This window comes from Podarcis melisellensis, assembly GCF_964234715.1.
Source record: "Podarcis melisellensis genome assembly, chromosome: 15".
Taxonomy (NCBI): Eukaryota; Metazoa; Chordata; class Lepidosauria; order Squamata; family Lacertidae; genus Podarcis; species Podarcis melisellensis.
The window spans coordinates 18,926,969-18,953,811 of NC_138532.1; the positions used below are offsets into that span (position 1 = coordinate 18,926,969).

At 44.0% G+C, this 26,843-nt stretch overlaps 1 protein-coding gene across 8 annotated transcripts in view; it reads right to left on the bottom strand.

Annotated features, from left to right (window-relative positions):
- Nucleotides 1-4,378: 4,378 nt before the first annotated feature.
- The window catches only part of NCAM1 (neural cell adhesion molecule 1), a 220,744-nt gene continuing 198,279 nt past the window's right edge, over nucleotides 4,379-26,843 (bottom strand). For 4 of the 8 annotated variants that reach the window (XM_081889758.1, XM_081889759.1, XM_081889757.1 and 1 more), the window contains 4 exons: nucleotides 13,396-13,603; nucleotides 13,025-13,141; nucleotides 11,135-11,905; nucleotides 4,379-9,619 (listed from right to left, as the gene is read on the bottom strand). In XM_081889758.1, coding sequence (XP_081745884.1) covers nucleotides 9,496-9,619; nucleotides 11,135-11,905; nucleotides 13,025-13,141; nucleotides 13,396-13,603 — 1,220 coding nt within the window. In that variant the 3' untranslated portion in view covers nucleotides 4,379-9,495. Of the gene's footprint in view, nucleotides 9,620-11,134; nucleotides 11,906-13,024; nucleotides 13,142-13,395; nucleotides 13,604-24,355; nucleotides 24,893-26,843 lie in introns of those variants that run through there. The other 4 variants (XM_081889761.1, XM_081889762.1, XM_081889763.1 and 1 more) reach the window with 2 other exon arrangements.

The following is a 26,843-nucleotide window of genomic DNA, read 5'->3' on the forward strand; positions in this document are numbered from 1 at the left end:
CCATTGCCCTGTTGTTGTTCACCCACTGGAGAGCTAAGGGAACACACAGCCTTGTGTTTCTCCTCCAGAGCCTCTGTCTTAGGAAGCCTCCAATCAACAGAGGTTTCAAGGAGCTGCATGGTCCTCTCCACTTCCCATCACAAACTGCCAAAGCACAATTCACAAGCATTTCCCTGTGAAAAAGTCTCTCTCCCCCACTACTTTACAGTAGGAGAAGTAATATCTCAACCCAGGTTTTTCTTTTCACTGTTTCTATCCTTCTGTCTCTCTAGACCTCAAGCAACTTAGCTACACTGCACCAGCTTTGCTGCAGGAGTTGCCAGAAGGGGCATACAAGGCCAACGCCTATATTGTAAATCTTTTTATTTTTTAACAACCTGCTTAAAAGTGTCTCTATTTTGTCAAAAATCTTCAGATTCCAAGCTCTGGGCTGTTGCCTGATTGCCAAGTGTCTTATATATGTTTAATTCTCCCGGACGTGTGCTGCAACTCTGAGCTGAAAATTCATGCCTCAGTTGGATAGGGATATGGACACCCATAGGTAAGGGCACAGGAAGGGATGCCTGGGTACTTTATGGAGAGCAGCTGCAAGGCAGCGGGGGCCTTCTGTAGGTGTGGGTGAGTTTGATTTCTCCCCAAGTCAAAAGCTGCACTTTGATGCTACCCAATGATGCTCAAATGCACATCTCTTAGCCAGGGCAGCACTGCCTATTTAACTTTCTTTCAGTTCTTTGTTGAGTGACAGGCTTTGGACATTCAGAGGGTGAGTGCTGCCACTTAAGAATTCAAACTGGTCCCTGATCCTTGCTGAAGCAGCCACCTTGGGGCCTCTCCCTGATCCTGCGAACTCTGATGCTGCCACTTGTACCCACTTCTTTGCTGGCCAGCTCCTGCTGGAAGTCAGCTCTCTCCAAGTTTTGATTGCCACTGCAGTCTTGCAACTGGAACAGGGCAGCCTTAGGCTTGCTGGGCTGCCTGCTACCCTCTCTATCAAAGATGATTTAAGGAGATGGCAGAACCTCAAAACTATCATTCTCCTCTGGAGTCCTTTAAAACAGAGAGCACCTCTTTCTCATCTATCCAGCCCATCACCTGCCATTTCAACAGGCCTCCCAGTTCCTGGCTACAATCACAACTTTTTGTTTTTAATTAGGGCTGCCAATCACCTCTGAAACTTATTAAGAGCTCATCCAGCTGTGGAAGATAAGAGCCTGACAGGTTGCTGGATGAGCTGTGGAGCCCAGGGTAGCGCTGAGCAACTGATCTCATCTCCATTTCTAATCGTGGAGCAGGCTCCCATGCACAATCACCAGGGAAGGAGAAACATGGGAGAAGCAGTCAGGGAAACTAATCCAGAGCTTTCGCTTGTGTACAGAAGTCTTAGCACACATTTAAAAACAGCAAATTGTCAAGGGCCACAGCAGTAGGGTTCTCACGATCTATGAGCAGATACTGAATTTCTAGGGTCCTCACATCCCACCGCTTTCAGGAGCTTGCCACCATGCCATACCCTGCTGCTTTCACCTACAGAAGTTTGTTTGCTTGTTAGCAGAATGTGCCTTTGGTGGAAAACACTTTGCAGAGCACGCAAGTTGATTCCAGCAGCGTACCAGTTGTCTACCTACATATTCTCCAAGCAATTCTGCAGCATAAAGAGAATTTCTTGGCACTGAGTGATGGCTTTAGAAGCCTGAACATCCGAAAAGGGAACTGGAGATTGATGAGTATCTAAAGAAAAACACTCAAATCCAATATGGTGTTTTTCAGACTGTTTTGTCACAGAGATCAGCCCAGCTCTAGAGATGCCAAACCTATGTCGGTACACTGGAATTTGATCTACAACACCATAAATTTAGGTCAACATCTTCCAGGCACTTGCATTAATCTTTAGGAGGAGGCGGGAGTCACTCTCACAGTTCATTTTGATGCTCACTGAAGAGCAGCAGGTCGGGTGCAGTTGCCTAGAACAACACAGGGTGTTAGAGGAGTGCATAGGAAAGATTGTTATTTATGGTGCTTGTGTGGCTTTGTTAAAATTATTTCTGTAGTGCCTTCTGTAAAGAAATTTGACAGTTCTCTGGAGAGCTTCTGCAGCCTTCCTACTGGAGGACAACAAAAACCACACAACTCTTGAGAAGTGCAAAGGAGCCACCTGCGAGATAAGGGCCAACCCAGACCAAAAACCTCTCTTTTTGAGACTGCCTTTTAAAAAAAGTCTGAGGATGTACTAACTGGGGATGGGGGGAATATAGAGCACTGTTGCATACTTGTTTGAAAACATGCCCACCCATGGGTGAAGGGCATATAGAGAGTTGCTACTTTAGATGCTCTTGCATAAAGATGTGTACAACTGCAAACCACTATGTACAAAAGGACACTGGAAAGACATTTCAGAGGCTACACATGTACACAGCCCAGGAGACTGTATGAAATCTTAATATAAACACTCAGTAATCATATCTTGCCACATCTGGGTGGAGCTGGGAAGTCCCGAGAGGCAGCAACTTCTATATATCAATTGGTTAGCATCAAATGTAGTTAATAGTCAACTTAAGAGAGCCTGAAGTTTTGCCCGCTCTTGACATATTTTGCTATGCCTGGACTGAAGAGTGAGAGCATGTTATTTATGGAGTAGAACATAAGAGAAAAACCACAGAGCTATAGTTAAAAGGTTATCTAGGCTGGAGGAGGCGGCAGTGGTCCATGGGCCAGGTTTTAGAATTCATCAGTCATGATGGCTTATTGCTTAATTAGACTAGCAGTTTATAGAAAGCCTTCTAGACGTATGCATGTATAATCTGGGACAGCCCAAAAGTTAGTTCTTCAGTGAAAAGTTGGTGAGACCACTATCCTCCCTTCATAATTTGGTTGCCAGTGCTTACCAATGACCTCTGCCATTTAGACTGGCTCCACTCCATGGGTCTATTAGTTCCAAGACGGAACTGCCAGATTCATAGGTCTGAATCCAAGGGACAAATAAATAGGCCATGTTTACAAGATTCATCTCCAAAGCAGAAGCCAGGTCAGAATGACCTTAAGTCTGACTCACCATGGCTATTATTGCAGTTCTGAAGAGTTGGTAGCATAGGACACATGCCATTTCTGCAGGCCCATACAACACATACTGCTGTAAATGTTTTTTTCAGAGTTTCCAGGTTACACCTCAGTAATGGACTATCAAGGGCTGGTGTAAGTACAGCTGTTCATGGTGACACCTGATGAACCAAAGGCATCCTTTTGTCAATTTTTAAGCATTCAATTTGCTTTCTGGTGGGTCGTCTTCACCTCCCCTCTGAAGAGCTGAAAATGAACAGCAGCTGGGGGAGTCTCTCACCTCCAGGATTTGCTTATGAAAAGTGCACCATAATTGAGCTTGTCAAAAAGGGCTTTGATTAATGTGCTCGATGAAGCCAACTTAGATTAGAAACTTAATATCCCCAGAGAGTGTGTGTCTTTCCATGTGAGGATGTTAAGTTCTGATTAAAAACAAACAAGCCTTGCAATGCTGCAGACCCATGATCTGATTCAACTCAGGTTAGGCTTAAATGCAAGGAATTCAGAGGAGCCACTTGATGTGAATGTTTTGCTTCAGGAAAGTTTGATGCTGCCCCTCCCCAATGATTTCTATCTAATCAAACATCCCATGAGTGCTGAGATGTAGCTGGAAGTGATCCTGCAAACACACGATTAAACCATTGTTCGGTTTTGCCTTAAAACTAATGGGCAACAGAAATTTGTTGGAGAAAAGGAGGGTTCTTACTACTCTCAATGGGCTGATTCTATAAGGCAACTTCATGAGGATTCTTCTTCCTATAGCTTTCACAATCTAAATGATGATTTCCCTCACAGACGGTCTGTGTTAGCAAGCAATCACCAACAGGACTTCCTTATCCCAGTCCAAACGTGATCCCCCCCCCCAAACATTGTTGGTTTCCAGCATTCAGCTGTAATTATTAAGTGACGTGAGGAAGATGGATGTCTGAATTACCCTTCCCATCTCAGTCTATGTGTCTAGACCATCAAAAACCACTGTCAAGAAAGTCAAGATGACTCTCTTAATAAGGAGAAGGAGCCTGTCAGAAAAGAAATCCTGCTTCCATGCCACCTGGGCCATCAGTTGGAAAACATACTTTGGAAAGCATCAAAGCGCCATGGAACCTATACTAGAGATCTGGAAGGATTGGAGGTGTAATCCAGCAATATCTTAACTCTATTCTGGCTATGGAAGGCGGGTAGAGAGATTGCTAGGGATCGAACCTGAGACTTTCTGCATACCTACAATATTTCCAGCTATCATTTGCTGGTAAAATGCAAAAATCCTGCTTACAAGCTTCACAAAGCTGCCGCCGATATAAACACAACAGAGGGCTAGACAATGTAAAAACTTTTTTTTTTGGTAATTTTTATTTGAACACAAGTATTCTGACAGAATGCAAAGTCAAAATTCTCCGTTAGTATCAGTATTTACATTGGTGAGAATGGAAATAAAGGTGGTATTCCATGTTTCACTCGGTAAAAAGTTTTTTGTCTTTTGTTTTGTTTTTTATAACAAGAGAGAAGGCCCCTAAAACAGGGAATGCTGGGTAGGGATGTGAATGGAGGACTGAGAACCACTATCACCATTGCCTAAGTGAACCCCCAGGGGTCTGAAGACATCCACAGAAAAAGAGGGAGAAATAAAATAAAACCCACACAGCTGTTGTTGTTGTTTTAAAAAAAGACTTCATGGTAAAACTCAAGCAAGAAAATGTGCTATTTTTTCCTAATACATTGCATGAAATACATGTTTACTGTACTACGAGAAGCTGGGTGGTTATATAGATATATATGTATGACGCATACATATATAAATATGCACATCGTAAACAGTGTATTGTTGGTCCCTATTCAAAGGTCTGTGTCTGCTCGAAAAATAAAATAAACAGGTATAAAAATAAAATTAATGTGAAGACACCTTTAAAAATTCATAAGAGAGAATGTTGCTTCTAAATTTAAAACAAAACTCTTTCGCTGCCAAAGGAGGAACGAACAACATATTGGCAAGAGTGAATAGGCAGAGAGATACTGAACGCCATTCCCCTCACCAAGACATAAAAGTCTGCTTCACAAAGAGCTCTGGGACAGGAAGGAGGGCTGCCGATGCAAAGTGGAAATGCTCCCCTGCCAAAGAGCTCTTAATGAAGCAGCCGTGGTCTCAACCATGCTGAGAAATGCCTGCCTGGTGAGGGGAAAGAGGGCAAAAATGGCGGCCATCTTGGTCGGTTCGTGAGGGAATTTGTGAGGCTTTGCTCTTGCTCAGGAAGGCTCAGCTGACATCAAAGCCCTTTGAAAGCCATAGGAATCTTTCCAGGGATGTTGAGTGGGCTTCAGCTCAGGCCTCAAGATGGCAGCCAGGCTTGAAAAATGCTCACCCACAGCAAGGCTACCCTAGCCAAGCTTTGAAAGATTTACGTCCCCTCAGGAGACTCACAGCCCACTTTGCCTGTGTGGGCTCCACTTGGAGAGGCTGCTGGCAGATTATGGTAGCATAAGCCTCCCGTTAGCCACTCGTCGCTTAGTGGGAAATATAACATATGAGGTATGAGGCAAGAGTTGGTTGGCGACAGTATTTTGCAGGCCCTCACAATGGCCGACCTTCAGGGACCAAGGGACGCCATTCTTGCTATCTTCCGAACAATAAATCCCTGCCTATTCAGTTCCCTCTGGGGAGGAAAAAAAGTCCATATGAGAACATTACCGGGGGGGTATATTTACACCCTTTAACAAAAGAAATTCCTCGAAGGGCTAGAGTTCCCCTCCCCACTTTATACCTTCATAAACAAGTCCCCCACCCAGGCACGCAGTAGAGGCTCGGACGCCACAGGCGCTGGGTGCACGCGCATCGATATAAAGGAAGCCTCCATTTCCACCCCCATGAGCTGAAGAGAAAAAACAAAAACAACAAGAAAGCAGCCCCCACCCTGCCCCCACATTTAGCAAAATGACAAAGACTCTTGGTTTTTCACAGTTGGGGATGATAACTGAGAGATGCCACATTGACGGACTGCGCACATGAGATTATTATATCAAAAGGCGTGGCTTCATTTTGCTTAGGCTGGACTGCAGTCTCCCCCCACTGCCACCTCCTCCCTCCCTTCCTTTGCCCCCCCCATTGACCTTAGCGCAAAGGAATGCTATAGATCACATTCAATTTTGCAGGTTATATATATATATATATTTAAAGCAACCTTTCCCAGCCTGGTGGCCTCCGAAAGGTTTGGGCTCTTTATTCCCATCAGCCCCAGTCAAGGATGATGGGAGGTGTAGCCCAAAAATATGTGGAGGGTACTAGGTCATGGAAATCTTGATTTCAAGGCTACTTTTCTTCAGTCCAGAACAGTTGTATTCTCTTCGTTTTATGTATCCTGAAATTGGGGTTTCATCATTTGGAATTTTTCTCGATCACCCCAAACTATTCCCGCTACACCTTCCACACCCAAACAATGTGGAAGGTTTTCTTTCTTTCTGATTTTAATTTTTTTGATACTATGACAAAAAACACATTTCACACTAAGATATTCACGCACCCACAGTGCACAAGCTTGCAGATCTAATGAAATTCTTTTTTAAAAAATGGAAAAAAGATGGTTCTATACAAAGGGCTGGTCTCCTTCACCTCTACATCCTTTTTACCCACATCCCTGTTTGTACATTTATTTATTTTAAAAAGCAGCAAAGTCACAACTTTAAGCACAAGACCACTGCATGAACTCTGTAAATTCTGGGTGTGATCCTGAATAGAACAAGGGGGACCTAAGTTTCATTCCGTGGTATGTGAGCAATGGGGCAAAAATGCTGAATATGAATATTCAGGTAAGAAAAGTTAAGATCATTAAGTGCTTCAGAAATCAACTTAAATATCAGATCAAACCTCCCAGATCAGATTACTTGATGCATATTCTCTCTCTCTCTCTTAAAAACAACAACAAAAACCCTTGAATATTTGAATATTTCCTAACAACTTTGTAGAATCAGAAACTGGAGGATGGGGGCAGTGGTCCTACTTTTCCAGCAGACCATTGGTGACTTTTGCCAGAAATGGATAAAAGACTGCCTCCATCCATGTATTTTGTTGCATGTGCAGAGACCAGGATCCTGCTCATTTCATTATCTTTGAAAGCTCTCGAGGGTACACCCTCTGTTGCATTCAGCTGAACTGAATGGGATACCCTCTGCCTTTATTGAGTTTTTTGAGTGCATCAGAGCCACATGAAGCTTTGGATCAGGGTGTGATTATGGAAACTGAATTCCTTTCAATGGGCTTTTTGAATCAGGATTGCACAGCAATGGTACTTAGTAGATTACCTCCACCTTGCCTCCTCTACAAAATTATGCCAAACACCCGTAAGTGGTGAGCTTCACTACATTTTAAACATTGTGTAGGCTGAAAGGAAGCCGTATCTGCAGCAATATATCTTAAATAAGGAGGGAGAGTGGGTAATTTTTAAAACTTACCTTCTGAGACCCGCCCTTAACTATACAACCTCCCCTTTGGCTTAACTAACCTTAGGGGGGGGATTCCTGGAGAGGAAAGGGGAGATAATGCCTTAGAATAAGAAAAAGAAAAATAACTTACTTCCTGTATTCAGTTTTGACCCTGACTCCGCACCACCACTGAGCAAGTGCTGAAGTTCAAGCCAGTGACTTTTCTCTCAAAGGGGAAACGTGTTGAAAAGCGAACAGCTTTGCACATAATCGATCCTCCAATCTTGCACTACACATTTAAGCCTTTGGGCACATGTGTAATGCAATGAAGCTTTGGACATTAAAGGTCTCATATTCCATGGACAGGAATTGGGGTGGACCCTGTCAAATTGGACTAAGCCAATCAAAGCAGAGGGGGAGCCATGAACCTATCAAATCTTCAGCCAATCAAAGCAAATGGGGAACCATTCTGACCTTGAGATTTGATCCTAGTGAGAGATTTGGAGCTGCCTGGAGCTGAACCATCGTGGCCCAGCAGCCTGGTCCTAAAAACACCCTGGAAATATGATTTCCATCAAAAGCAAATTCTAACCTATTCGTTTGAGAGGAAGCATTTTTGAGACTCAGGTTTGCAGCATAAGATATTCATTCTTGAAGATGGAACGACTTACACTTCTTACACCCTAACCAGCTGTACTTGGACCGTGCACCAACAAAGCCACCTTTCCCAGTGTCCTAAATTGAAGATATTATGCTGATGCTTTTCAGAACTTCACTCCTCTATCCACACACTTAAAGTTAAACTCATGCTCATCAGTAGGGTACCCTGAAGCAGGACACTGATTGGACTTTACGTGGCCCATTTGTATAAAACGGAGGAAAAGGGTAAGGGTTTGCTTATTTTTCTTACTCCAGTAAGAAATAAAAAATGATAATAATTAAAAAAGAAAAGACAAAAGGGGAAACACCTACTGTAAACATCCATTATTTCAAAATGTCTCCCTTTGCAAAGCAAGCATGCTGATCAACCTACTATCTATATAGCCTGTTTTTACTTTCTCTCTCTCTCAGTCTCTCTCTCTCTCTCTCAATCTCTCTTTAAAAAAAGGCAGCTATTTTACATAGACATTTAAACACAACAAAAGTTTTAAAAAACGTTTTGTCGACTGTAAACACTGGAAGAAAATAAAGTTGGCAAAACCAAATTAAACAAAAAACAAAACAAGGAATACTGCACTTTGAAAGATAAAACTCCAAAACTGCCCAAAGGCATTCTTCCTAAAATGAAACACGTTGGAATTATCACCTGTACCAAAAGGGGGCGCAATCGGCCAAAAACGTCTTCCACGCAAGCCCCATTTAAATGAACATCCACGGGTACCCTGCACACTTCCCGTTTGTTCCAGAAGGCTCTGCGCAACAGTCGCTGATGGGGGATTGCCCCTTTAGAAAGGAGAACAGAATTCAGTCAGGAAGGGAAAACACACTTTGCGTACAGGACAAATTCAAAGTGAACCAAATAAAAAATAAAATGGGGAGGAGATAACTTACTTCAAAGAGTTTACAGGTTTTTCTCAACTCGGCTGAAAAGTATAAAAATAAACGATCTGCGACTGGCCACCCCAGTCTGCTCAGCCTGGCAGAGCCAAGTCTGGCTTCCTAATTCTGTTCTGAATCTCCTAAACATGCTGCAGTTGGGTTTTTTGTTTTGTTAACTCTGCATGGATATTTCGCAAGGGCCCTGGTATCCTAGTGGGGTTATGGGCTTATCCTTGTAGAAGAAGTAAAACATTTTGTTTCTTAAAAGCAAGTGCACATAAAGTAAAATTCTTCCTACAAACCTAAAAAAAAAAAAAAACCACCACAATTCCCCCATTGTATGCATTTTTTTTGTCTGTTTTCTTTTTAAAAAAGGCAAAGACATTAGAGGGATGAGATGTGTGTTGTGTGTTTTAAATGCTCAGGTGAAGTTGTTTGTTCTGTCAATTTTTTAAATTTTTTTGTTTTGTTTTGTTTCGGCTCAGTTGCCCATCATGCTTTGCTCTCGTTTTCATTTGTTTGTGTGGCTTCATTGGGTACCGTCTTGACTTCTGCTGCGGGGGCTGTCTTGGCTTCTGTGGCTTGAATTGCAGACTTTTCATCTACGGGGGTTTTCCTGTTGGGAAAGTCACCAAATATTGTGGATTAAACGAAGGCTGGTAGCTGCCCTTTCAACAAAACTTGGTGCCTGAGAAAGGAGAAGCCCTCCATGCTAGAGTTTATGCTTCTCAAGACTGCGACAAAAAAGCAGGATGCAAGCGCTCTCCCCCCCCCCCCCAATTTCTTTGCCTCAGCCAGTTGACTGCAAAACACAACCACCTAGCAAGTCTTGGGTTGCAGGAGAAAGGTCCCTTGGTTTGCATTTTTAAGCTAACTATATATACTAATACATGGATTGAAATGTCACAAATTGCTTCATTTGGAAGTTTTAAACTTCTTACCCCTTATACTATTTGTGTGCTGACAAAAAAGAATATTCTCAACCATTTATGAAATGTATAAATGTCCAACAATACTAAAATACTATTAGCAATAGAATTAGAATGTTCTCAACACAATCCCCAACAACAGATATACCTTCAGAGACACATGGCAAGCCCTTGGGTGACTGATACTCATGGCCTGGGTTTTGTCCGAAAAATGGTTTCTTGATAAAAATAAGGCTGCCATTTCAGTTTCTGAAATTTTGGGAACTGTGCTTCTCATGTTTAATTGAATATGTGATTTAAGGTTTCCTAAGGCCTCAAAATGAAACTGGAAGGGTTCTGAAGCCCACTGGTCCTTTTTCACTCCTCCATGTGAACCATGTTTTACCCCTCTGCTGCAACTAGAACCAAGTGAGGAATCCAGCCACACTGGCATGTTGTACAGGAACTTCTCCACCTTAAAACCGGGGCCCAAGCAATCCTCTCCATTATTATCCTCTAGCGTTGCCTGGTTCAATCATGCTGGCTACTTTGCTCCAGGGAAAAGGCGGAAGAAAGCTTAACACATACCCGGTTGACAGAGATGTGGGAACCCATGGCTCTCCAGATTTTGTTAGGGTACAGCTCCATTGGCTATACTAGGTGCAGCTGATGGGAGTTAAAGAGTCCAACAACATCTGGAGGGCCACAGGTTACCCACCCCTATGACAGAATCTTCCACTTAGAGGAAAGTCATCTCTTCTAAATATCCAAATGTTAAGGCCTTCCAGCTGTAACCTTGCAAAATAGACTACCCTCACGTCCATCCCTTATTTGTAGATGCCATTTGGCAGCAAAATTATTATCCCGTGACAAGTTGTAGCAAACAATTTGCTTCTTAGAAGCTAAAGGTGACTCCATCCTGGGTACCTTCCAACTGAATCCCCTAAGCTGGAATCCGATGGAGCTGTTGAGATAACTTAGGAGATGAGGAAGGGAGCTTATAACAACAGAATCTGGAGACTACTGCTTGATCACAGGCCCAAAGACACCTGGATTCTAAACTTTCTGTTATGGTTGGTTGGTTAAATAGACAGGTTAGCTTGCTTAGAGAAAGAGCCAGGTTAATTCATAACACACACACAGAAGTGGAGCAAAAAGCACGGCACAGCACGGACAAGAGACACAGCACACGAACAAGCAGGGTTTAAAGCGGGGAGGCATACTCTGTCTTTGCAGGCGCTGCCGATGCAGAACTCTCCGGGCCGGAGGAAGCTGCTTGGCCTGCAGGTGCAGTGGCAGGAGCCGCCGTGCCCAAGGCGGCAAAAACATCCTTGGCAAGATCAATGTCTGGGGTCTTGAAGGTCCCTTCGTCCATTTTAAAGTCCTCATTCTGAGTAGCATTTGTGGTGCCCCCCGTGGCAGCCTCGCCTTTCTGGTTCACGGCATTCTTGGCCGCCTCTGTCAGAGTCTTCGCCGCGCTGGGCTGCGTGGCTTCCTTTTCTGGACTTTTGGCGCTGGAGGCCTCCTGCTTTGGCTCTGAAGAGGCTGGAGAGCTAGCGGGGTTTGGGGGCTGTGGGGCAGGGGATTTGCTGGCAGCAGCAGAGCCCTTGGGAGCCTCGGGCGCTTTTGTGGTGGAGCTGGGGCTCAGCACTGCCCCTTGGTTGGTCAGGACGCCGGACGACAAGTTGCTAGTGGCCGGGGTGGAAGTAGGAGTGTCGCTGAGGTCAACCAGGGGAGCCACTTTAGGCGTGGAGGTGGGTGGGGGCGAAGATGCCGAGGCCGCTTTCGAAGGCGTCCCCTGATTGGGAGCCACGGAATTGGAGTCGGGCATGGGTGTGGCCGGCAGAGTGATGCTGGAGGTGAGGGTGGTAGTCTCACTGGTGGGGCTATTCTGAGCAGTGGCAAAGGTTTCAGTGATAGTGTCAGAGTTAGTGGTGACTGTGGTGACAGATGGCATCATATCCTCGGTGGCTGCCGTGGTGTCGGCAGGGTGCCTGTGGGGGTGAAAGGAAGTAAAAGGCGGGGGGAGGGGGGGAAAGAAAAGAGAGAAACAAGACAATGAAAGCCATGAAAGCAGCAGGCGGCTGGGTGAGTCAATGCAACTGCAGAAACAACATGCGGTTATTTAACACACAAAGAGAAGGAAGAAGGAAGACATGGAGGCAAGAAGAGCACCGAGCCTTTGGACGCGAGGCTAATCATATTAGGGAGACCCTGAAGAATAAGGGGGCACATTCTTGGTATCAGAGGAGGCTGTTTGAAGAGAGCACCTGCCTTGACCCTGGGCTTTTTTTCTAGAAAAAGAGGTGGTGGAACTTGCTGAGCAAGTATGGGGAGCACCCACCTTCTCTTCTTCGCCCCAGCTGCCACTTTTGGCGACACTGCTGCCAACCTCCACTTCTGGCACACAGCCACAATCACTGTGCCAACATGATCACTGCAGCAAGCCGATGGTCACGACACACAGCCCCAGGTGCCATGCCACCTGCTGGCAAACAGTCCCAACCTAAATAGGTGCCGGAATGTACCTAAGAGGTACCGGAACTCAGTTCTGGTGAGTTCCGGCTGAAAAAAAGCCCTGCTTGACCCTTTCTGGCTCACAATGAGATTCACAGCACATCCTCCAAAGATGCAAATCTGCCTGAACAAACTTTTTGACTCCTCCTTTGGGAATGGTCAGCCGCTGTACTTCATGCATTTCATTGCCATTTAATCCCAACTTTCACATTCCATTCCTCCACCGCCGCCACAGCCCAATATAAAACTGCCAACTGAGAATAATGCTTCAGAAATTTGATAGTCCACAAAAGCTTTGCCACAATAAAGTTTTTAAGGTGCCATGAGAGCTTTTCTTCTCTTTGGAAACATATTATTATTACTCCTATCCACCATTTCCTCAGGATTGCTCAGCCTTCCTTCCCCCTAGTTCTCACTCCATGTGAATGAGCTAGCGCTCTCTCTCTCTCTCTCTCTCTCTCTCTCTCTCTCTCTCTCGCCCCCCCTCTCTCTTAAATACACAGAGTTGTCTTTCACACAATGGAGCCTAAAGAGGGGCTCTGCTCCCCTCTCCTCTTCAAGGACACACCAGGGGGGCTTCTACATTCACAACATACTCTGGCTCCGTTAGCGGCGTGGTTTCATTAGGTTCCGTGTGTTTCCCTCCGTCGTGGTTCGGGGTCCGTTCCTCCTCTGTCCGCACTTCCACAATGGGCTCTTTTGATTCATCTTTCCTGTAAGGGAGGAAAGGAAGCAGGGTTAGTTCAATCCCCAGCACCTCCCTGTTTAAAAAATATCAGCTAGCAGGACTGCGAAAGATCCCCTGCAGCTTTTACCATCTTACTATGGGAGGGGTAGATGGGAGAAAGGAGGGACTTTCTCATGATAGGAAGTGCATACAATTGTCCATTCCATTTCTTTCTTGGAGCAATGTGCAATGTAAATGCAACTATATTTATGTATGTATAATGAAAACAAAATTACTCACGAGAAGGCAGCCTTGCCCTCTTCCATGTCCTTGCCTTTTGCCCCAGGACCGGATTTGCCACACAGGTTGACTGCGATGCACATCAGGAGGCCACACTTGTTCAAGAAGTAGCAGGTGACATCCACAGCCACCAGCAGGAGGACAAAGACCACAATGAGGATGCCCACAATGGCAGCAGTGCCCAGTCCTGCAGTAGGGCTTGTGCTAGCTTTAGAGGCCAAGAGAGAAAAGGGAGAAAACATAGAAGTTTGCAAGTTGGGATGAACATTTTTCTTTTAGAACAGACATGATTCTATCTAATTTCCTGTTTGAGCAGGTGAAGCATCGCCGGTGTGAGGAATACTTCATTTCCTTCCAGAACACCCCTTTTCACCAACAGAGAAATGTCGTCACTAGAAAGCAAAACAGTTGCCCTCCTCACCTCCATTAATAAATCCAACATGTGTTTGTGTGTGAGAAAGATGCTGTTTGTAGAATTATAATTTTTTTTTGCAACCCCCCCCCAATAAAACAGATTCTATTTATCCAAAAGAAATGGCACTTCACTCAATTTCCCTCTTTGGACATAGCCTAAAACATGCACCAGCAATGTAGAAGCTAAGAATCCTGTAATACTCTTAGCAAGTTGCATTCGGAACAATTAAGAGGCCACCTAGTGGCTATTAGCCAACGCAGTCTGAAACCCACCCTCCATTTTCAAATGCAATGTTGGAAGCTGGCAACTTACTCCTATCATGCATCTCACAAGTGGAGTGAATTATAGGAGTTTAGCTGGACTTTGGTTCTCAGTATAAGGTTTTCTCTTGACCAGGTGTGGGGAACCTTTGGCCGTCCAAATGTTGTTGAGCTACAACTCCCATCAGCACCAGTGAGCATGACCAATGGACAAGGAACATGGGAGTTGTAGTTCAACATCATCTGGAAGACCACAGGTTCCTCACTGCTGTTCTTGACATATAATGCAACCAAACACTTTCTAGAAATAACCTATCCTGGGCATATAGTTGTCAATCTGCAAAGTGGTGTCCTTAGTTAGCCCAGGCATCCTTTACCTTATGTGTATACAAGAAGGATGCAAGAAGGGCCCTATAACAAAAAACAGGGTTGCAGAGCCTGTGGGGACCCTCCCAAAATTGTTGGACTCCAACTCCCATCAGCCCCAGTTAGTATGCTCAAGTTCAGAAATGCTGGGAGCTGGAGTCCAACCATGTCTAGCAGGCCCTAAGTTTATCATCCCTTGCTAAGAACAATTTTACATGTTCCAAGATTGCAGATAATACTGCTCAAGAGAACTTAGCTGGCTGTTGGAAACATTTTTATTTCAACTAGCTGCCTTTTGACCAGTGGGATAGCTAGTTGCTTGGGTGCCTGGTGCAGTATGCATCTCATAGCTGGGGGGGGGGGGTGAGCCGTCCATGGGGGCGGGGCACACTGCATGGAGCCTCTCCACAGCCTCCCCCTCAGCTGTAGGGCGGCTGAGGGAGAGGCGGTGGGCAGATGCAAGCTCCACGCTACTGTTTCAGGCAGCGCAGAGCCTGCAGGCGCTCAAGCCACCATGTCACTCCCAGGAGAGACACGTGGCTTGGGCATGCTGCAGGCCCCATGGTAAGTGCTGGCCCCTGTGGTGTGGCACCCAGTGCCAGCCACATTTTGTTGCGTTTGTTAACTGAGCAAAAAGTTTCGTGAGCTCAATTATTTTTTAAAGACCTCATTTTTTGTCATTTTGTCACACACACACCCCAGTAATAACACCTACCACACACCACTTCCTCCGCCACTGCTTTTGACATGTGGTGACATTAGGGTCTGCTGCTTAAAATTATTATTACATTATTCTTTTCAAAATTGGTAGTTTAGTGGTGCCTTTTAATTTCTTGCTGCTTTGCATTTACTAATGCTTTCTCCTTGATTGCTGTTTCATTATGTATGCAGCTTGGTAGTTTTCAAACCAGTGGGGCAAAATACTAAATAACAACAGGACATTGTAACACAGCAACCCACCTTTAAGTTTCTGAACCCTGGACTGGGAAAGTGCGGAGACCACCTACGTATTGGTAATAGTTTTCATGCCAGACGGCTTTTCTCTTAACTTTGATATGTTGCAACAGGGCAGGAATTGACCAGAAGAAGAAAAAAAATAAAAAGACTAAACTAGAGGTTGACCTGGTCAAATTTCTCAGCAGTAAATCCAGTTAACCCCTCAGAAAGTGGGATTTCCTCTTGCCAAAGATGGAATTACCTACAATGCAATCAAGCCCCTCTTTGAGAAAATAAGAATACCTTCATTTTCCAGAAACACCCTAATCCTGGGAAACCAGGCCTAAACATGCAAAAGCACCATGCACAAGGCATAATTTTAGTAGTCTTAACCCCAAAACTTGTAACTGACCAGGGAGGGGTAAGCTTTTAAGAGTCGTGTGTAGTACACAAACACAATGAGCCCCCAGACAAACATGTAACAGAAGTGTTGAACAAACTGGCAAAGAACTAGCCCTCTGAATTATTTAATTAAGCTATCAGTTAAATATGCATCTGAATAGTAACTAATGCTAACATATGCAATCCATACTAACATAACGATCCAAGTGGAGGATTGTAGTCAACTAAGTTCTGCTCAGGGTAGACACACTGAAATTAATGAACCTAAGTTAGTCATGTCTATTAACCTCAATGGGTCTGAATCTGTTCATGCAGATTGGCTCCTAATCTGCAAAGGAAACTATACAGTCGTACCTTGGAAGTCGAACGGAATCTGTTCTGGAATTCCATTTGACTTCCAAAATGTTCAGAAACCAAAGCGCGGCTTCTGACTGGCTGCAGGAAGCCCCATCAGACGTTCAGCTTCCAAAAATAGTTCGCAAACTGGAACAGTCACTTCTGGGTTTGTGGCGTTCAGGAGTCAAAATGTTCAAGAACTAAGCTGTTTGAAAACCAAGGTACAATTGTATTTGGAATCTCTTTTTCTTTCTTTGCTCCATGCTGTCTCCAGAATGGAGAGAGTTGACAAGCAAGTGACCATTTTGCTATATGTGCTGCAAGTCACCTTAGCAGTCTGCCCCTTGGTGAGGCACATCACATGTCTCTCCAAAATCGTACACTACCAAATGCTGGGATCTATCAAGGAAGGAAGGTGATTGGGAGAGGAGCCATCATTCCTTGCTTGCGGCACTCAGGGGACCACTATTGGGGAACACGGTATCAACCTAAGATAGACTGCTGATCTAACCCACCATAGCAATACAGACATTTTTATGACCCAAGACTGGAATGAAGGCCTAGGGAATGGTGAAGTGCAAACTCTATCCCTTGGTCCAGGGCTCAACATGTCACATTGGAAAGCTCTGATGGAGGCAAAGTTTTCACAGGTGATAACATCTTTCACTGCACATCAGCCAACCAGGACAGAGTCTCTTTGCGGTAAGATTGCTCTTGCTTTTATTGGTCTTTGTCAGCCCTTATTAATGTGTCTTGCAGTTATTATCATGTTTTACAGATGAGGTTCAAGAGGAGACAACCAAAGCGCTACAAATCTATCCACTTTCCTAACCCCATGGTTCTGTTCTTTTTCCTGTTTTTATTCTGAAATGCATCTCACCGCTTGGAGATTCTAAAATTAATTTTGGGCCTGAAACATGTGCAGTTTGCAGCAATATCCCAGTCATCTCTCTCTCTCTGGCCTTCTATGTTATCAAGGTATACACATGCACTGATGGAGCAGTGCAAAAAAGCCAAATTGGATGTGATTGTCTGACTGCATCTCAGTTCTTTCTCACAGTAGGAATTTTGCTAGAATCATATGCACAAGCACACCGTGCTTTAAAAAAAACCCCCAGTGCATATGTGCATTGTACAGAGCTCTGATCACCCCACCTCAGCCCGAGCCTCTGCTGCCCTGTCAATATGAAGTTCCATTAAGAAGTCCCATATTAACCACAGTCTCTCCCCAGCAAAGTCAAAGCACTGTGCTTCTCTTTTTTGCTTTGGCTGGTGAAGTCTGACGTTTGCATCAGAAGTCCATTAAGCGCTTTGCAGAATGCCTGCGCCAGCCAGATCAGCTCTCTGCCAAGATACATAATTAAACAAATTCATCACCCTTGGTTCTTGCAAGGAGAGGGAGGGGGCGCCATACGCATTCCCTCTTGTAATGTATTCTAAATTCACGCATGGATTATTCAGCTGTTAACAGTCTTCTCTCTCTTGCCAGCTATTGGAGGAGAAACTTTAGCAGAGACGTCAAATCTTTCCTTCTCCTCGTCTCAAATTCCGATCTGGGAAATCCAAAAGAAGCAATTCTGAATGCCTGTGGTACACATTCACTCTTATATGGCACTTTAATTCTGGCCTAGGGACGGGGACAGAAGAGGCATTTAGTGAATGCCAGAGGGGTCCCTGCCTTGGGGGAAGATCTCTGAAACAAGTAACATCCTGCTAGCTGGAACCGTGAAGGCTACATTTAGGAAAGGCTATTAACCATGAATGCTAAACTAAACCTCAATGTCCAGTAGTATATATACCTTTTGCATACCCAATTCTTCTTGTATACTTCAGTCATCCAACGAAGCTGAACATTGGAAGATTGAAAGCAGACAAAAGGAAGTACTTTTTCACACCACACTTAGTTAAACTATGGGATTTGCACCCACATGCTGTAGTGATGGCCTCCAACGTGGGCGAATTTAAAAGAGGTTTAGACAGATTCGTGGTGGAGAACACTATCAATAGCTACTAGCCACAATGGCCATGTTCTGCCTCGGCTCTTGGGGATGTATATATAATAATAATGCTAGGCCCTGGGAAACATGAGCAAGATTGCAGACTTCCAATAATGGGGCATCTGGATGGCCACTGGGAGAACAGGATACTTGACTAGATGGGGCTTTGGCTTGTTCCAGCACTCAGGCTGTACTTATGGTGGTGGGGGTGAAACAGCAGGGATGGACTAAGCACTATTATACTCTGTTAGTCAGATTCTTGGAGGTATCTGGCTCTATCCTGGCAACACAATCCCAGACTATACAGACTGTGAGCCAGATCCAGCAAATACAGTTATTCTGTGCTGTGACTAACTGGTGCGGGGCATTAATTCAGAGCTTCAGAGAATGCTTGACCTATTGTCATTCTGTATTTTGCTAGGGTCTCTCTCCCTGTCCCACTTTGTGCCTCATGTTCCTTTCTGGCTCCCTTGGGTGTTAGGCGGTTGAGGAACCACAGAAGCACATCTGGAGTTGGATATGAAGGTAAAAGCTGGACAGGGGCATCACTGGTTCAGCATCCACCTTTGAGATGAGACAATTGTGCAGCTCTCCACCTCAAATATGTAGAACGTTTTAACAAGCAGCTGGAACAAATAAAGAAATCTGCAACAGGGTGGAAGGAACAAGCATGGGAGAAGAGGACAGGAGGCAGGATCGGCAGGCTGCTAGTGTCTTGGATTAGAGTGGACCCCACCACGCTAGAAGATTGAGATTGGCTTCTGATGAATTGGAGGGCTAGGAGCCAATTGGGACCTTGATATCCCCCAAAGAAAAAGGGGAATATGTACAATTTCTTAAACCTTCTTAGTTGGCTGAGATTTCTGAATACAGGCCCTGTTCCTACAAGGGTGTAGTAAACAATGGACAAATTATGGGCCACACAAAACCATGTTCAAGGCAAAATGTTGAATGTACTCTCCTGTGCAAGTTTATAGAGACCTTCAATGTTAAGTGTCTTTCTCTGTAGTGCAAAAGACTGAAGTACTGATCTGCCAACAGCAGAAGGACTGCCATGGGTTCCAGCAGAAAGTGTCTTGACAGGGCTAGGAAAGACCCGTTTTCTGAAACCATAGAGAGCCATGCTCAGTCAATGTAGACAACACAGAGCTAGATGGGCCAATCTTCTTACTCAGCATAAGGCAGCTATCTAAATGTTTCCAGAATGATCTGCACCTCAACCTGAAGTGGTTTCTTTCAAATCACAACAATTGCAAGCAGTTCTGCAACTACCCAGTCCTTTAACAGGTTACTGGGATATCATTTCCAAGGATAGCCACTTCCTTATGATTCCTTTGCAAGTAACTTTGAGTGCTGCAACACAATGCCACACAACTTCCAAATGTCCAAACTGTTACTTTTTAAGATCAGCAAAACAACCACAACGAAATGCAGAAGGCTGAAATTTGAGATTGGATTATGTATGTAAAATTTGAAACGAACACATTTCACCATTGAATGGCCAATATCAGGAGTGTATAGATGCACGTAATGAGCAGTGAACCCACCACAGAAGCACACTAGTTGCATTTTGCACATATATTCTATCTTCACTTCAGCTCAAGGGAAATTGTGTTTGTCCCTTTAGAAGGAGGAGCCAGCTCTAGACAGCACTAATTGGTGTGATTGTGAGATGCCACAAGGTCACTGCCCACTCCTCATATTGCAGGGGCATCTTCTCATTTTTTAAAGCAATTGATTTTAAAATCACATGATGGACCACAGCGGAAACCTCCAGGTTTGGACATCTCCAGGGGTGGACTGGAAAGTCCTGAACCCAAAAGTTCTGCTGACAAGAGTAACACTGAGCTGGACAGACCAATGATGTGACTTGACATAAGGCAGAATCCAGATAAATGACTGCTGCGTTAAAAAATAGTCAGAAAGCTTGCCTGAATCATGATGATATAGGGACAAATTACATATACATAATCAGCCTTTGAATCATCATTAAGTATGTCTGTCATTGCAAAGTCAGGAGAAGCTGGGCTTGCTCCATGAGCAGTGGGCTGGCAAATGGCCCATCTCCTTTTTAAATATGCCTGTATATGCCATGCAGTAATTCTACAGAAGTGGGGAACCTCTGGCCTGGGTGCCAAACGCAGCCCTCCAAACACCTCTATATCCAGCCTTCAAGACTCTGTCCAGGCTGTACCTCCTCCACAGGCCCTGCCCTGCACCCTCTTTGACTGCTTATGCCGGGCAGAACTGTGCTCTTGAAATGTTAAAATACCTGTTGTTTGCCTGGATGGCAGATGGAGAGGTGTATAAGGTGTTTGTGGGTATGTAGAAACCATTGACTTCTGTATGGCTGGAATGTATTCTACTGGACAAAGAGCCACATCCATTGCTCTACCACACTTTGGCTCTGACCCACCCCCCACTGCCATGTGGGTCTAACAGATCACAGGGCACAATCCATCACAAATATTTCTGGCGGAGCCCAACTGCCATTCATTTTCCTGTTCAGTGTAGCTGTGGCCAATCATGTCACTGGACTGTTGGGAGGTGAGAAGATTTACTTATCGTCGAATTGTAGAGTTGAAAGGGACTCTGTGGGTCATCTAGTTCAACTCCCTGCAATGCAGGAATCTCAACTAAAGCATTCATGACAGCTGGCCATCCAACCTCTGCTTAAAAATCTCCAGTTAAGCAGAGTTCACCACATATCAAGGGAGTCCATTCCACTGTTGAACAGCTCTTGAAAAGGTCTATGTGATACTTTTTAAAAGGCCCATTCTGCCCATGCCTGAATCTGCAAAAGGAAGGCTGAAGTATTTACCCAACACTTCTCTCTGACTTTATATCCATCAATATGAAATGAGACACAGAAATCTCACTACTTCCCTTATGTGGCAAGTGGTCTATGGTCCGCCCTCCAAATCTGTGGGTACAGGAGGGTTCCCAACTTCCACAAGCCTTTTTGGACCCATCAGTCATAGTGAGCTGATAGTACTAAGCTACCTTTGAACCATGAAGGCAATTCAACCACAGTTGTAATGTGGAGCCGAGGCTGTAAGAATGGGGAAATATTCCAATTTAGCTGTCTCCCAGTTTCTCATTTTTCCAGCATTCTCAGTTTACCAAATGTCCACATCAATTTGGATTTTTTTCCTGCAGGACCGTCACATGTAAATTCAGATGCATTTTTTTGTGAGCATTTCTTCTAACATATGCATTTTTGTACACAATTTCCCCTAATATACAGATTTTTGCAAGTAATTTCCCCTTACAGGATGTAGCTTTGTATGTTATTTTCATTAATATTTGCATGTTTGTGCACACCTTTTGGTTAGAAAACTGCATCGCAACATTTGGAGAAGTGTATTTGTGTTTCGGTTCATTCATTGGACTGAGAAGTATGGACTAGGTATTTGCCTTAAAATGCAAAATGAATGAACAATGTATCCCACATCCCTAAGAGTGTGTCAAAATTGGGTGAGGCAGGTAATTGCTGTGAGTTCACAATCCCTGGAGTGCCATGGTGGTGATGCAGAGTGATGTAATGTTGTTGTGACAACACTATGGCTTCCGCAATACCCAAGATGGAATAATATGCTGTCGTACCACACCTGTCCTCAAAAAGATTGTGTGCAGGGGGCGGGGAGGTATAGTGGGTGTAAAATAGCAAGGACACTGCAGGTCACATGCACTTCGTAGCTGCACATCTGTGCATGCAGAAATTCAGAAAGTGATAAGGAACCTTTCCTCTTGGGTGTCCCATCTCCTCACCTCTCCAAGAAACATAGGTATGAGAAGAGAAGTCACGCAAATTGTTGAAGTGAAAACAACAAGTGTTTGTTTTCTTGGGGATGGAAGTAGAGTGCAGAAAAAGAAACCCCTTTGCAAAAAAACCAAAACAAAAAAACCTTCCTGAATAAATCCAGCAGCTCTTTTTCGTCCATTTGGCTTGAGGGGCTTGAAATGTCCACTAAAATGCTAACAGACACACATGTATGCAGAGAACAAAATGTGTAAACATTTAAAACATTTCCTATGCTTAAGAATCATTGCTGTGTTAAGAGTGGATACATATGTTGACAGCTCTGAGTATATGGAATGGAGCAGCCTGCCTAGCCCCACTATGGAAAAAAAACTTCTATTAGGACCTAGGGTTGTTCACACATGCAACCTTTGCTCAGAAATGCAAGCCAGGAAAGCTCATCAGCTCAATGCAGTGCCAGGGATGTCCTGGCATACTTTGCCAGGGGTCATTCAGAAGGGATCAGCCTAGAACCTGTATTGAGCAACGTTGACCGAGATAATTTCACAACATTCTACTGTGCTGGCCGCTTGAAAGTTCTCCTCTCCATTAGCAAGCTGAGACTGAATTGCCTGTGAATCCAGAATCAACATTCCACTATCTGTAACTGTGAATTATTGTGACTTGTGAGGGAGTGCTTTTCACAAAATGTTTAAGGAAAAGCTAATTCCCAATGCTGATTTCCATTGCACAAATTCAACTGCAAACTCCATCTCAACTGACTCGCTATGTATTCCGAATCTCTGAATTTTGCTCAAAATATGGCACAGACCTCACTCTATCACTCTATCAGTACCCCAACTCTTAGCTGGGCACTGAACGTTCATAGTTTGTCTTTTCACTTGAACTTTTCAGGCAGCATTTTGCAATCACAAAGCACAGCAGGTGCAAATAAAATGTGTGTTTCATGTATAGCGTTGCAAAGTCACGGGTATCAGAACAATCTTGTGTATCATCTAAATTAAACCCTTGCTCTCAGACAGAATTATCTCATACCAAAAGCATTCCTGAATAGGAATGGTAAGAAATTCCACCTTTATCAGAATTTGAGCTGGATTCTTGGGTCCTCATTGGAATGGACCAATTCTAGATCAAATCTGGAGGGAAGAGATGTCCCCAGGCTGCAGTAGGTCTCTCTCCACATCTTGAACAATCCCCAAGGCTGTGCTAAGACTTGGAAATTATTTCCAATTCCAATCCAGACCTTTTGGCAAACTTCTAAAACAAACCAGAGTGGAATGACAGAGTTTTTCTCTCTCTCTTTCCCCCAAAGGTGAACCTTCCTAACTTTCTGTTAATTAATTCCACTGACTAGGAGTGATGCAATTTCCACGTAATGCTGTGTGGAAAAAATCTGGTGGGCATGCATCCATTTTGTTTTGTACTGACATATGAGAGCAGCTTCTAAAAGGTTATAATAAAGCACAAATAGCAATGAGCTGGACTCTAAATGGGAGATGTGCTATTTGTGCCATATTATCTCCTATTAGCTAGCACTCATACGATGAAGAATGTGGTGACAAAGGAAAAACAGTATCAGTTTGGCAGGTTATGTATTGCCAGCTAACCTTTTGACTGTTGAAAGGACAGAGAGCAGCTTCTTATGAACTTCTCAGCACAGCAGTGGAAACCTAGACCAAAATGGTCATACAAACTTGCACTGTACAAAGCTGAACCAGCTGGTACTCAAATGACTTTGTCTTCCTGCCATTTGATGCTAAGGGACCCAACTCATGGTGAGCATGTTGGCAAGCACTGGGGTTGGGCATGAGCTAACCGTTTGAAATGGCCACCACAGCCAGATATTCATTAAAAAAAAAAGAATGGAAACATGTAAAATTCCTAAGAGTTCTGAACAAATGGCTGTGGCATCACAGTGAACGTCCTAAGGTCCTAATACAGAGATGTATTCCTTCTGTAGTGCATGGCACCCAGGGCAAACTGGTTGTCTGAATACCTTACCTGAGGCTGTCATTCTGTATGGCACCATGAACTTTCTGAAATCATGTGTGTGTGAATAAGTGTGGTAGAGCCTTGACAGTAGCAGAGTGGCCTGTGCAAGATCGAGAAGCCATGTTTTGAATGCCCCCTCATCATTAAAAAAAAAAAACTGTTCTGCAAGTTAAAAACAAGCTCAGAACTCTTATCAACTCACATGGCTGCATAGGTAGATTTGTTACTGCCACTGCAATATACTCAGAATGCTATGGACAGAGTTTGCAGGGCTCAGCCAAAATGCTCCACGAACCCACAGGCAACAGTTTACTGAACCAACTAGATTTTCTCAGGTTTTCTAATGAATGTAAGCTGCAATGTACCATCCTGAGTTGGACATGTTCAGGCAAACTAGTTCCTAGGAACCCTTTTAACACATGACAAAAGCCTCATGGACAATCTACCCCAAGTAACTCCAGTCACATCAAGATGGGAAGTGTGCAACCATAAATTTTGGATGTTGCTTCTCATTATTTTATTCTTATTCTTCTTAGTTTGTTAAAAAAGATTCTGTTGAACTATTGGCAAGGATGAACAAACAGTGATGTGTGAAAATGGCAACAAAGACCAGTATCAGAAACACTCTTCATTCTTTCCCCCCTTGTAATTTGAAAAGTTGTTTTTACATCCAGTGGTTGAAAACGGGAGAGGGAGGGAATCATGGTATAGGATGCACACACAAAACAGTAAAAATGCCCAATTTGAACCTTTTATCTCCCTCCCTCATTACAAAATAGCACATCTCTCCCCAAAAATAATGGATCTCTTGTGTTCTGCGTTTTATTTCCCGACCCTCAGAAGCAATCCTTGGAAATAAGGAATTTAATCTTGCTTTCAGGCCTCAGCGAGAAAACCAGGGTCTTCAAAAGCAAATATCTGTTTGATGCTGTTGTTGTTTGCAAAAGTTTCTAACAGAGCAGAAGCAGAGCTGCTGCAGAGATGAGCCACAAGACAAAGGGGGACGAGGCCGCTGGACATCCCAGAGTTGCTGCAGCCGCCACAAATGATTCCCAAGATGGGGTCAGAAAATGGTTGGGCGTTGTTGGTTTTTTAAATCATCATCATCATCATTAAAACAAAAGATTGGGTGTATGTGAAGTGGATGTTTCCATTGGGGTCCAAAGTGACATGTATGATGACAGACACAGGAAAGGAACAAGGGCGGGGAAGGGATACAGGGGGGAAAAGAAAGAGAGAAAGAGAGAAAAATAGGTAAAAGAAAAAAAAAACATCATAAATATAGAAAAAACAATAAGAATTTAAAAGGCTTATTTAACTTAGTATAATTTAAAAAAAAAAATGTCCAAAAGGTTAGAAAAACAGAGCAGCAGCGGCAGCAGCAATGGTAATGGTAAAGGTTTATATGGAAGCTGGCAGCGAGAAGAGGAATTTGGAGAGGATGGAGGGTTAGCGAGCAAATGAGATGGAAATCAACACTGTGACAGAGGATGCTTGGAGGACAAGGGAATGAGCTGGCAGTATTTGGCAAAGGAACACTTTCCAATGGGGATTTTCAATGCAAGAATAAACAAGCCCACTTCTACCTAATGCCTAGCCTGCCCAAGAAACTCGCCTCAACTTTGAGAATTGCTTCTGCCTTTCTAATCGTCCTTGGGTAGAACTCCATAAGCAGCTGCCCCAGGGAATCCTTGCTGGCAATAAAAACACCCACAACATCCAGAAATACTGGGGAAGAGATTGCAGCTTGTCTCCTAATAACCACTTGGGTCTCCCAAGAGAGGCACGTCTCAGACCTTACCTGGACTACAAACTTCTAACAAGTCAGCTGCTCCCATTTAAGAATACAGAATGTGGCCGACAGTACATGCTGTTGGCATAGAGATTGGGACCTAGGAACAAGGAGGGAGTTGAATCAAAGCAGCCTTTGCCAATTTGGTGCCTCCAGGTGTTTTAGGGTATAACTCCCATTAGTCCCAGCCAGAATTGCCATGCTTTCCCCCACCCCTCACCTCACTGCCAGCCCTGGACTTCTTTCCCCTTGTGCCAATTGTGTCGGAATAATGTTGACTACAAATCCTCTGGGCAGAGAATGGTCTTGCCACATTCTGTATAGCACCTTCTACACCACACCAGAGCTAAATAAACCACAAAATGGCAGCAGTGCCTCACACTCCATTAAAGGGAAGAAGAGTCCAGTCTTCTCTGTTCCCACCCAGCTGATAATTTCTTGTGCACCTCCGCTAACCCTAAGAGCTACCAACTGCTTTTCACCCCTGTTTTGCAAACTGTCACACTTTCCATTTGAACTTAAAACAGGTTATAAAATGGAGCTGAAATTGATTTTTTATTTTTAGCAAAATTTTGAAAGAATTTTCCAGCCAGAAAGCCAAATGCTTAAATTTCAGACTTGAACTTTGAAATTTGGCTGCCAGTTCTGCGACTCAGTTTTATGGCGTTAATGCCAAATCTCAACCAGCCAATTCAATTCCCTTTTTCCTTTTTCTTTTAGTGATCTGGATCCAACAATAATTTGGAATGTTTGGGGGCCGGGGTGGGGAAGGGGAAGTCAAACCAGGAAGATATAAATTCAAATTCTTGGAAACAAATTTGAATTGGAAAACGCGCTTGAGAACCAAACACCACCACTGCCCTACCCCAGAATTTGTTACAGCTCTGGCAATGAAATTTGTCCTTCAAAGAGTTGATGGTGTGGAACATTAGTTAGAGATGCTGGTGTGGCAAACGAGAACATCAGTCAGTTTAGTATGTTACTGAGTGTCTCTGCTTAGTTAGGCGTAATCTTTAGGTGGCAAATGACATTGTGTCCACCTCAACCCTTCCGAAAGTAAGAGGAGAAAAGGCAAAATGCAAAGATTACCACAAAGCCCAAGTAAAGCCTTCTTCTCCAAGGTGTCTCCATCACCCTTACCCAAAAATGGAGCTATATACATGGAGGCACAGGGCTTGCCATGAACAGG